At 34.2% G+C, this 13,366-nt stretch overlaps 1 protein-coding gene across 2 annotated transcripts in view; it reads left to right on the plus strand.

Moving 5' to 3' along the window:
* The window catches only part of LOC150110586 (DNA (cytosine-5)-methyltransferase PliMCI-like), a 678,915-nt gene that overhangs the window by 312,159 nt on the left and 353,390 nt on the right, over nucleotides 1-13,366 (plus strand). For both annotated transcript variants that reach the window (XM_090399829.1, XM_090399828.1), the window contains exon 16: nucleotides 7,660-7,743. In XM_090399829.1, the coding sequence (XP_090255955.1) occupies nucleotides 7,660-7,743 (84 nt within the window). The remainder of the gene's footprint in view (nucleotides 1-7,659; nucleotides 7,744-13,366) is intronic.

The following is a 13,366-nucleotide window of genomic DNA, read 5'->3' on the forward strand; positions in this document are numbered from 1 at the left end:
ATAACTACTCTAAATTTCTATACAGGTTTGAAAGCTTTTCTAGACAGCATTCAAAATCAATTACTTAATTTTACCATTTTGACAAAAGATATACGGCAATCAGATTGTATCGTGTAGCTTCTAAATCTGTTCTATTTATTTGCAATCTAAAACCAGCTGTTCTACTGCCTGCTGAAATTATGTGAAATTTTAGAAATAATATGCTATATTTTCACCATGCAAAATTGTTTATATGCATACCACACAAAAGAAAGTTCAGTAGTATTATTTGTGTTTGTTTTTCTTTTAAAAAAATCTGAATATTACTTCTTCTGCTGCTGGAAGCTATTTCTGAAATAATCTACGTCTTATAAATACTTGGTAATTCTACAAATCAGTGCACCGGAAGAGTTGCACTGATTGATCTTTCACTTTACGTATAATAATTGAATAATTTTTTTTCGAATTTCAGAATTTTCAAATGCTTGCTTTGAAAATATTATGTCAAATATTTATATTTTTAAACAATATTTATTGAAATAAATATGTCCCTTTTCTTTTGTTTCTAGCAAAATAGCATTATATGGATCATCACATTTCAGTTTTAGAAACGATTTTTTGTTATTCATAAAGACAAAATAAAAAAAAAATGTTAAAATGCTACATTGCATTACTCGGTTTCCGATTGTGTGTCTTTTTGGTATCAAAAATTTATATCCAATGATATTTTAGCAGTGATTCTTCGCCTTCGTCATTTATTTATTTATTTATTTGTATTATGCATATTACGATAATATCTAGTGCACATCCTCTTAGATATGTTGAAAATATAATGGGAAAAATATCATATACGGAATGATTCAAAATTCTTTTTCATTTTGAAGATTTTCTAATGCTTTCCCCCTCCCCCTCCTTATCCTTTCCTAGAACTCACAAGTTTGAAAGCTTTTCTAGACAACATTCAAAATCAATTACTTCATTTTACCATTTTGACAAAAGATATACGGCAATCAGATTGTATTGTGAAACTTCTAATTCTGTTCTATTTATTTGCAATCTAAAACCAGCTGTTCTACTGCCCGCTGAAATTATGTGAAATTTTAGAAATAATATGCTATATTTTCACCATGCAAAATTGTTTATATGCATACCACACAAAAGAAAGTTCAGTAGTATTATTTTTGTTTGTTTTTCTTTAAAAAAATCTACATATTACTTCTGCTGCTGGAAGCTATTTCTGAAATAATCTACATCTTCTAAATACTTGGTAATATCCTCTTAGCTGGAGGAAAAGTTGAAGGCTTATTACTCTCAGTGCTATTGAGAAGAAAGGGGAGAACACTAAAGTGCCCCAGGCTGTAGTGCAGAATATGTCAAGAATGTCTTGTTTCCTTTTCGATTGTTGATTACCTATATTCTAACAGAAATACTGATATTTCGTTTACATGCTTATACATTATTTATGCCAAAATAATTGCTTAATTTATAATGATCAGTTTCACTTTTATTATCAAAAATTAGAAATTAAATCATACAATTTTCTTGAAAAAGAGGATTTGAATTATTTTCAAAGAAAAGGTGCATATGCGTTTCATAATCTTCTTTTTTTTGGGGGGGGGGGATATAGACCTAAGCAATCTGCGGATATTTCAGATAATTTATTTCATAAATCGTTCGCAAGACAGCTGTTACAAACGTAAATCACTTGGGGAACATACCCATTCGTTTTAGTGTAAAATAGTAGCAAAGGTTCAGTTACTTTAGATATCTAATCTAGAAGAAAATGTTATGTCTGCTGAGATTAGAATCATACGTGAATAATTTTTCTGACATGATTTCTCTATTCGTTATAATGTAACCAATTTTCAGATTTTTTTCCCTCCTGCAGACTTCATGTTATATGCAGTGATTTCTTCTTTGAACTATAAGAAAAAAAATCAGATAACAGGAGAAAAATATGTAGTATTTTCTTTTCCACTGGCTGAATTTACAATGTTCTTTCTTTGTGTTTTGAAGAGAAACTGCAAATGACTTTTTTCTTACTATTTTTGCCATTATAACATCTCATATAATTATAAGAGTGACATTTTACCGTTTTTCTCCCACACGAGAAACAGAAATAAGGTGGCAATAATATTGTTGATTCTGCCAAACTTCATTGTAGCAGAAATTTTTATTACAAAACTTTGTAATATATATATATATATATATATATCTCCGAAACAAGAAATTTGGAACCCATATCACATCAATGTTGAGTGTTGGCAAGGTGAAAATGTTCCCGTTATTATTTATATATTTCATTTATTAACTAGGGGGGCTATGCCCAACCCCCCGTGTTCCGGTATGGTAGACCAGTTCTCCTTCAATTGTGATAACTCGAAAGGGGGTTTAGCCCCTGAATTCTGATGACTCGAATTTTGAAGACTCGACACTCAGGGTAGCCCCTGAGTTTCAAAACGTTTCGATAAACATGACATAAAAAAGCTTATCATTTTATATATATATAGGGCAGATTTTATTTCATTATTTTTTATTGTTTTGATGAAATACTTTACCTGGAATACTCTTTCCAGTTTCTCTGTGTCATAAAAAGAACTTAAAAATTAGCCTTCAAGATGAAAAGGAAACAGTGCATTCGGGTATCCCTCTATCAATATTTGTTTTGATGGCCTTGAAAACAAACATTTTTTATTTCATACTGTTCAGAATTTAAAATTCTTGAACAGCGTGGAACACCTTGAAGCAAGGGTAAACACACAAAGCAGTTTTACACTCAGGGCACCAGATTTTTGTTTCCTTTCTGATATTTTTTTTTATTACATACATAATATTTGCGTGGAGGTTTTTTTTTTATTAGCCGTTGGTGGTAGATTTTCGGGATAATGGTTGGAGTTAGCAGCGTTCAACCTCAGATGTCTGACAGGATTTCCTGTTTTTCTGCTTGCTGAAGAAGGTGCATGTGCATGCAGCAATGCTTTCGCAATTTCTATTCTGTATTCTAGATATGTTATGGTAGACAAACATTTTTTCTTGTACAGGAGGAAACTGTTCCAAATAACAAAATTCAAATAACATGTCCAAACACTTTTTTGTAATATTTTTTATGCTGTTTCCTCATTACAGAGTAGAATGATAGCTGCTGATCGCACCTGTCGACTCAACCCATAGTGTCGTTGTATGCACACACAGCAATGGGTTTTTCTTTCTTCAAACCATGCTTCTCCACGGATTCCGCTGATGGATTGTGCAGGGAAGATAGCAGAAAAATATCTTTTTTGTCTTTCCAACGTAGTGCAAAGACTTTCCCTCGCTGATAAGTTCGGATTTCCCCCTTCGATAGCTTTCCTGAAGCCAGATCTGGAGGCATATCTCGCCTTTTTGCATTTACAGTACCATAACTATCTGTAAGATGCTGTAAAAGCAAATCAGCGAGTTCAGGACACATATATAGTAATTATCCATTATAATGCAGTAACCTTTCCCCAGTAAAGGGTCTAGTAACTGCATTACTGCACGCATCGACAAGGGGAGATCCGAATATTTATCGTGCTCGATTACAGTTTGCTTTCCCGTATAAGGTTTGAAATCCCAAAGATATCCACTTTCCGATTCGCAAAGAATAAAAAATTTTCTCCATACTTCGCTTTCTTTTTGGGAATATACTGCTTACATTTCAGTCCACCTTTGAATGGCATAAGGCTTTCATCGATATTCAAGTCTCTCTCAGGAATGTAGAGTGATCTACATTTTTGACGGATTTTCATCAGAAAATCATAAATTTTGTTGAGGACTGGGCAAGGATGTGTTGCCTGATCGTATTCTTCATTATTCTGAAAATGCAAATACTTCATGATGAGACTGAATTGTTTTTCAGTCATAACATCAAGAAACATTGGCGTGTTCAGAATCCAGTCTGTAGACCAATACATTTCGAGAGCGGGCTTTCGAAATGTATTTCGAAACTTCGGGTTTTTCACTTTCTTTATTCTGATATTGCATTTGAAGGATGACAGTGATTTTAAATATTAATTTCACCTGTATCCGAATATCACATAATTTCATGATTTATAATAATCAGGAAATATGTATATTGTCTGATTTATAATTTGCTAATTTATAATAATCACCACATAGTTTCAGTATCGAAAAATTAAAGTTATGTGGAACAATTACTAGAGAAAAATAACGAATTAAATAAAAACTGTACCTATGTTTCATAACACTTTTCGGGTGTGTGATAGTAATGCAACGGGGGGGGGGGGGGTTAAACTATCAAAGGCGAAATAAAGTTCAATTCTATTGTAAAAATATGGAAATGAAATTTCACATTTGATATACATATTTTGAATGATAAAAATAAGCAAATGTATCGCTTACTTTAAAAATTGGTGAATAAAATATCGGAATTATGCAGAAAATATAAATTTAAATCATAACTGTTAATTTCATTTTGTAATGACCAATTATACAAGGAAACCAAGAAAGTGAAAGTACAGATTACTATACAACATGAAGAAAAAATTTAGTAATATGATTAAAGAATTTCATGTTATTCTCTATAAAGCAAAGTTGCTCAAGCGTGTCATTAAAGGAAATCTGTTAAGTATTATTCGATTTCGATAGTTTTGTACAAAAATAAAATTATTATAACCTGGAACGTCGGCAGCCGGTTTTCTTTTCTTTTTTTAAAAGAATATTCCAAATAATTATCGTGAATTAATTTCTTCGAGAACAAAGAAAAATCTTTTGTCTAGTAGCGATTAGAAAAAAATTAGCGCAAAAAAATAAAACATTAAATTGGTTAAGTGAAGAAATTATGCAAGACCTTTATTTTGTCCAGAAATTAAAATTGTATTGTACAATAAAAAGAGAAAACAAAAATATAAATAATTTCTCTATTTTTAGTCTATCATATATAACTAAAATCCAGTTCACCAGCATGGAACAAGAAAGTCCGTTTCTTGTTATAGGCAACTGAGAGGCAGCTACGAACGGGAGATAATCCGATTAACCTTTCTCTTCAGCGTGAGGGTTTATCACACCTTCTAATGGACATGACAGCCAAATTGCACTTCTTATCCAGGTTCTTTAAACAGGTGGGCTGAATCTTATCCAGATTTAGTTGGACGTCTATAGACGTCCTAGCCGGTAGGAAGGTTAAAAGAAGAAAGCATATCAAAAGTTCCTGGCAAATAAGTCAGCTTGTGCTCTTGGAGAATACAGAGACAAATGCAAGAATGCAAGGAGGACTTTGGCAAAATAAATATCAAGACGGTGTTAAGATATTCTGGAGGTTGTTGAAGAAGCTTAGAAATGGACAAAAGAGTGCTGTAAAAGGAGTTAGAGATGATAAAGGTGACATGAAAACAGGAGAAAAAGATATCCTTGAAGTATGGAGTAATTACAAAAATTGCTAGATGAAACAAGCAGTGATAGCCTAGTGGTAAAAAAACACTCAACAGGCATTCAGTCAGGAATACATACCCATACTTGAAGGAGAAAATGCCACCAAAGGCTTGAAATGTGGAAAAGCAGCAGGAGTAGATGATATTCGACCAGAAATGCTCAAGTATGGTGGTATAAAAGTCTTACTGTGTCTGCACAGTTCAAAAGGCCTGGACAGAGGGACGAATTCCCGATGTCATAATACCCATATATAAAAAGAGAAATAAAACTGAATGTGAGAATTACAGAGGTATTTCCCTACTGAGTGTTCCTGGCAAGATCTATGCAAGCATACTTGAGAAACGGTTGAGAAGAATTGTGGAAGAAAAGCTTGGTGAAAAACAAGCTGGATTCAGGCCAAATAGAGGCGGTCAGGATCAGATCTTAACTTTACGACAAATAGTTGAGAAAGCATAGGAATATAACAAAGATCTGTATTTAACTTTTGTTGATCTGGAAAAGGCATATGACAAGATGCTCAAGAGAGAAGCTGTTTAATACGCTGCAGTTATATGGTGTCAATGGGGCATTATATCAAGCAATACTTCGTTTTTATTTGAGTTGTAAGTCAGCAGTTAGAATTGAAGGAGGTACAGGAAGATGGTTTAGTATTAATTCTGGTGTTAGACAAAAATGTACATTATTCCCTTTGTTATTCATTATCTATATGGATCACATTATGAAGGAAAGTTGTATTAAACATGATATCAAAATTGGAGATGTTAATGTCAGCGCTTTGCTTTATGCGGATGATGTTATACTTTTAAGTAAATCCGCTACAAGTTTGCAAGATATCCTGAGTAAATTGAATAATTGTTCTAATAGATATGGTATGAAGGTCAGCATTAAAAAGACAAAGACAATGAAAATAGGTAGAATCGTTGAAAATGTCAACTGCGTTTTGAATGGGGAACCTGTGGAACAAGTAAAACATTTCTGCTACTTAGACACGATTTTTAGTGAAGATGGTAAATTAAATATGGAAATAGACAACAGAATCAACAAAGCTGGTATGGTAGGAAATCAATTGAATAAATTCATATGGAATAAGAGAGAAATTAGTCGGAATACTAAATTCGCTGTATACAAGACAGTGTTCAAACCGATTTTAACTTACGGATCTGAGAGCTTTGTCAGAAGTAAAACACTAGAGACCGCAGATATGAGAGTCCTGAGAAAGATTAGAGGCATGAGCAGATGGCATCAATGGCAATATCATATTAAAAATGAGGATATTAGGAAGAAGTTGACATTGTCAGCATCCAGAATTGCACTAGCAGAGCTAATCACAGGTGGTTAAATCACAGGTCCTTAAATAGAATGGGCGAGGAAAGATTAGCAAAACAGGTGTTTTCTGCAAGGTTGGCAGGAAAAACACCAGAGGAAGACCAAGATATGGGTGGATTGATACTGTACAAAGTGTGTTAGACAATAGAAATATAAGATCTGATAATATTTTAGTCTTGGCAAGTAACAGACTGATTTGGAGGAAAATTGTAGATTGAAAGTTAGTAATGATATAAATTTTTCATGTAGTACTCTCATATCCTGTAAACCCCTGGAGGGTACATGGCAGGAATTTGATGATGTTGACTTCTTTTATTTGCATAGTCACAAAATTTATCAGTTTTCTTGGCTAAACCCCATCCGTCATTATTTGTTTCAAGCTTGTTGTTATGGAGGGAATGGGCGAGCAGTCATAATATTAATCAATGCTTGTCTGTGCTGCAACATGTCACATGATGCTTCCATGCCACAGTCACAGAGGCAACTTGATAATATCCATTCTGTTGAATAGACCTGGGTTTGAGTCTCATATAATTATAATAGGACTTAGGAAACCTTTATGATGGCTTTTCGAATGAAATAAAATTTTTTGGAGTGATCTAGCAGATATTTCCTTGCAGAAACTCAGTTTTTTTAAATCTTGGACAACTGATAAAACAACTGGAGAGTACATATTATGAATTGACATAATATTTGGGACACATAACCTTAGTTGCAGAACATTAGAGATATTTATGTCATATGTTTGTAAGTCTCCAAATTTTAATTGTTACCAAACACCAATGATTATCCATAATGTCAATTAACATAATTTATCAGACCATGGTAGGGAAATTTTAAAACTTGTGCTTTATTTTAACATTTGATCATAAATTAATTAAATTTCCTAAATTCCTTTAATTATTATTATTATTATTTTTTTTCTTTTATCTCTACATTTTATAGGCAACATTAGTTTGGGTTGGTCAACCTGCTGAAATTAAAAACAACAAAAAATATTATGATTCAGTGACTATTAATGATGAATTGGTGAGTTAACACATAAGTATTATCATTTTAGTATAATCTGATTTTAAGATAATGCTTCCATATCCTCATAACTCTCATGATATTGGATGTATTTCATTGATGTGTGAAATCATGATTGTTATCCTCTTCTTTAGTGTTACACGGTGGTCAGCATTCATTTTATACAAATTGTGGACTCTACAACCATGTTATAATTAATTATTTTAATTTCCTGAAGGTCATCATCTGGAGTATACACACACACACACACACATATATATATATATATATATACACACACACACACACACCCATACACACAGAGAGAGATAAGCTAAATCACATTTCACACAGTATGCTGAAGAGAGAATGAAGAGTAAAATCAATGGTGATTTTACTGCCCTGACCTCAAGTGAAAATAAAATAAAATTGCAATAAATAGATGAAATAAAATAACTACATCAAAGCTGTATTCTGTTTAGGACAATATCAGAGAAACAGTCTATTTCATATAGATAGTTTTGTTACAGTAAAAATGATGTCCTAATTTAACATGAGAATTGCTATATTAGATTTAAGATCCTGGATTACCTATGGTCCTATTTTATAATTAACTCGTAGGGAGAAAGAAAGTTAAGTGAGTAGAATATGTGCCTTATATATTCTTGGGATTTTTAGACCATCATTATTGTTAAGATTAGGGTGGTTGATAAGAATCTCACAGTCTTCCTTAAATTTAGTTCATACCATGTTTTCGTGTGATGTAAACAACAGATGCATTTCCAGTCAGTTCTGTGTAACATGTTCAGGGCATGATCAGAAAGACCAGCTTAAACATAGTTATTATATTTAATGTGTCATTTATGTTCCTTTTTTTTTTAATTGGAATTGTGCATCCTGTTTCCCCTGTATAGGGCAAATTACAGGTGCAGTGAATACGGTGTACTCTAGGGTGGGCCAGCGGTGGGAGTGGATCCTTGGATGAGTTGAGTAAGCTTATTTTAAGGTTGTATTTCTGTAGTATTCTGTTTATTTTCTTTGATATCCCTAGTTTATTTTTGTTTTTAAGTGAGGTCTTGTATAAATTTTGTTGCTAGTATTTTGACTGACCATTTTTTAGGAAGATATCTGATAACTTTTAATTCATCTTGAAGCACTTGTTCATTGGAACAAATCTCCAAAGCCTTGTTTTTTAGTGTATTAATGACTCCTAGTTTTTTGTGTTGGGTGGTGGTGGTAGGAGTGTGTATATTTTGGCCAGTATGTGTTGTTTCCGGTAAACAGGGAAAGAAAGACTGCCAGAAGGAAGACATGTGACATGTGTACCTAGAAATGGAAGTGTGTTCTGCTTTTCAATCTGAATTGTGAATTGTATGTGTTTATGTTTAGGTGGCTGAGGAAAGTGTCTGTCTGGCAGCCATGGGGACTGATAGCGAAAACATTGTCAACAGATCTAAGCCAGGCTCTAGGCACGTTGCACAACATGTTCCATGTGAAAGTTAGCAATTGGGGGGTGGGGGAGATAGTGGTGAGCAAATGGTGATGCTTTCTTTTTGTAGGTAGAAAGCATTTTGCCACACAAAATCACCAGAATGTAGTACATGCACAAAGATTACTGTGATATCGCAATGGAATTTGGCCTGTAATAGAAGAATATTAATCCTCTTATATATTAAAATGTTTTTAATATATAAGAGGATTAATATAAATAGATAATAGATAAATAGAGGATTAATATAATTATATTTTTAATATATACAGTAAAATCCCCTTTTTACACTTTTCAGGGGACTGACGGAAAAAAGTGCAAATAGCAGGAAATGTAAAAAAAACATTAAAAAAAGGCTAAAAGATGACTTTCTGCTAGTATGTGAGTCTACATACTAGATTACAAAATTTAATAACTGAAAATAAATGAATTTACAGTGTACTTACATTTATCTATTTAAAAAATCTTTAAGGGGTGCTTAAGGGTCAAAGCTGTATAACTGAGAGGAGACCTCCACATAGCCTTTAAAGGAATGCGGAGAACCGACCAGGGCTTCTGACCTAATGTCCAATCCTCACCTTCTCGTGGTGCACCCTGTTGGGTATCTACTTTGATACTGAACGAACGAGGATGGGCTGGCAATTTGGGATTTAGCCGACCAAATTGTATTCTTATTGGATAAACCAAAATAAAAAAATGATGGTACAACATGACAAAATTTCATGCCGGCTGGGGCGTCGCCCGGTTAAACAAGGCCCCCGTTGTTTTCGCCAGGGAACCAGGGCGAACAGCGAAAAGTCGGCTACTGGAACAAATCTGAAAACAAACCCCAACTCAACATCACCAGAGTTAAAGATCGGTACTATCAAAGTAAGAAGCCTGAATGGCAAAGAAATGGAGCTAGCTGAGGAATTAGATAAGTACCAGATCGACATAATAGGGGTGACTGAAACAAAAAAGACCAAAACTGGTGAGATCTTTCTGAGCAATAAATACAAAATGTTATATTCAGGCAATGACAATCAAGGAAAAGAAGGAGTAGCCATAGTATTCAACACAAAATACGAGGCTAATCTTCTTGAATGGCAGTCAGTCTCAAGTAGAGTAATTTGGGCAAATATGAGAATGGGGAACTGGACAATGAGACTTATTTGTGCCTATGGTCCCACAGAAGGTTCTACTAAGGTAGAAGTGGAGGAATTTTTTGAGGCTTTAGAAAAAGCAACTGACACAATGAAAAAGGAAAAGTTGGTCCTTGTTGGGGATCTAAACAGCAGAGTAGGAAATGATTGTGAGACATACAAAAATATTTTGGGAAAATTTGGAGAAAAGAGCAAAGCTAATAATAATGGCAAATATCTGTTGGATTTCTGCTCAGGACATGGACTGGTTATTACTAACACCATGTTCCAACATAAAAATGTGCACAAATTCACATGGAGAGAAGAGGCTAGGAATAAGAAAAGTCTCATTGACTATGTTATTGTTGATAGTGATGTTTTCTCCCTGGTGCAGGACACCAGAGTGTACAGAGGATTTGAAATTGGAAGTGATCACTATTTAGTCTTGAGCAGGATAAAATTGAATTTCATATTAAAAAGAATAACATGTAAGAAAGTTTTAAAGCGAATAAAAGTTGAGCAGCTCTCAGATGTGAACTGTAGACTAAAATACAGAAATATTATTGAAAAGAAAATGAAAGTGTTTGAGAACAGGAATCAAACCTTGGAGATTCAATGGCAAACTCTGAAGGAAACATTGATTGATTCTGCCAGAGAGGCATGTGGTGAGGTTGTGTGCAAGGATAAAAAAATCAGAACTCCCTGGTGGACACAGGAAGTTAAAGAGGCAGTGAAGGAAAAGAAGAAAGCATATCAAAAGTTCCTGTCAAATAAGTCAGCTTTTACTCTTACAGAATACAGAGACAAATGTAAGAAAGCTAAACAGTGTGTAAAACTAGCTAAACAAAAGTCATGGGAGGACTTTGGCAAGAATATAGAAAATAAATATCAAGAAGGTGGCAAAATATTCTGGAGGTTGTTGAAGAAGCTTAGGAATGGAGGAAAGAGTGCTGTAAAAGGAATTCATCATCATCATCATCAAATTCCTGCCATGTACCCTCAAGGGGTGTACAGGATATGACAGTACTACATGAAAAAATTACATCATTACTAACTTCCTATCTACAATTTTCCTCCAAATCAGTCTGTTACTTGTCAAGACTCCAACATTATCAGATCTTATATTTCTATCGTCTAAGGCACTTTGTACCGTATCAATCCACCTATATCTTGGTCTTCCTCTGGGTCGTTTTCCTGCCAACCTGGCAGAGAACACTTGTTTTGCTAATCTTTCCTCTCTCATTCTATTTAAGTGACCATACCATCTGAGATTAGCTCTGCTAACGCATTCCTGGATGCTGACAATGTCAAGTTCTTTCCTAATATCCTCATTTTTAATATGATATTGCCATTGATGCCATTTGTTCACGCCTCTAATCTTTCTCAGGACTCTCATATCTGCGGTCTCTAGTCTTTGGTCAAGTGTTTTACTTCTGACCCAGCTCTCAGATCCATAAGTTAAAATTGGTTTGAACACAGTCTTGTATACAGCTAATTTAGTGTTCCGACTAATTTCTTTCTTATTCCATATGAATTTATTCAATTGACTTCCCACGATACCAGCTTTGCTGATTCTGTTGTCTATTTCTATATTTAGTTTACCATCTTCAGTAAAAATTGTGCCTAAGTAGCTGAAATGTTTTACTTGTTCCACAGGTTCTCCATTCACAACACAGTTGACATTTTCAATGATTCTGCCTATTTTCATTGTCTTTGTCTTTTTATTGCTGACCTTCATACCATATCTATTACAACAGCTATTCAATTTAGTCAGAGAATCTTGCAGACTTGTAGCGGATTTATTTAGAAGTATAACATCATCCGCATAAAGCAAAGAGCTGACATTAAAATCTCCAATTTTGATATCAGGTTTAATACCACATTCCTTCATAATGTGATCCATATAGATAATGAATAACAGAGGGGATAATGTACATCCTTGTCTCACACCAGATTTAACATTAAACCATCTTCCTGTACTTCTTTCAATTCTAACTGCTGACTCACAACTCAAATAAAGACTAAGTATTGCTTGATATAATGCCCTATTGACACCATATAACAGCAGCGTATTGAATAGCTTCTCTCTTGGCACCTTGTCATGTGCCTTTTCCAAATCGACAAAACTTAAATACAGATCTTTGTTATATTCCCATGCTTTCTCGACTATTTGTCGTAAAGTGAAGATTTGATCCTGACAACCTCTGTTTGGCCTGAATCCAGCTTGTTCTTCACCAAGCTTTTCTTCCACAATTCTTCTCAACCGTTTCTCAAGTATACTTGCATAGATCTTGCCAGGAACACTCAGTAGGGAAATACCTCTGTAATTCTCACATTCAGTTTTATTTCCCTTTTTATATATGGGTACTATGAGAGCTCTACTCCAATCATCGGGAATTCGTCCCTCTGTCCAGGCTTTCTGAACTATGCAGTGCAGCCACTGTAAGACTCTTATACCACCATACTTCAGCATTTCTGGTCGAATATCATCTACTCCTGCTGCCTTTCCACATTTCAAGCCTTTGATGGCTTTTTCTACATCAAGTATGGATATGTATTCCTGACTGCATGCCTGGTCAGTGTTTTTTATCACTGTGCTGTCATCACTGCTTGTTTCATTTAGCAGTTTTTCAAAGTAATTACTCCATACTTCAAGGATATCTTTTTCTCCTGTTTTCATTTCACCTTTATCATCTCTAATTCCTTTTACAGCACTCTTTCCTCCATTCCCAAGCTTCTTCAACAACCTCCAGAATATTTTGCCACCTTCTTGATATTTATTTTCTATATTCTTGCCAAAGTCCTCCCATGACTTTTGTTTAGCTAGTTTTACACACTGTTTAGCTTTCTTACATTTGTCTCTGTATTCTGTAAGAGTAAAAGCTGACTTATTTGCCAGGAACTTTTGATATGCTTTCTTCTTTTTCTTCACTGCCTCTTTAACTTCCTGTGTCCACCAGGGAGTTCTGATTTTTTTATCTTTGCACACAACCTCACAACATGCCTCTCTGGCAGAATCAATCAATGTTTCTTT

This window comes from Typopeltis vanoorti, chromosome 1 (genome assembly GCF_054136105.1).
Source record: "Typopeltis vanoorti isolate ZY-2024b chromosome 1, IOZ_Tvanoo_1.0, whole genome shotgun sequence".
Classification (NCBI taxonomy): domain Eukaryota; kingdom Metazoa; phylum Arthropoda; class Arachnida; order Uropygi; family Thelyphonidae; genus Typopeltis; species Typopeltis vanoorti.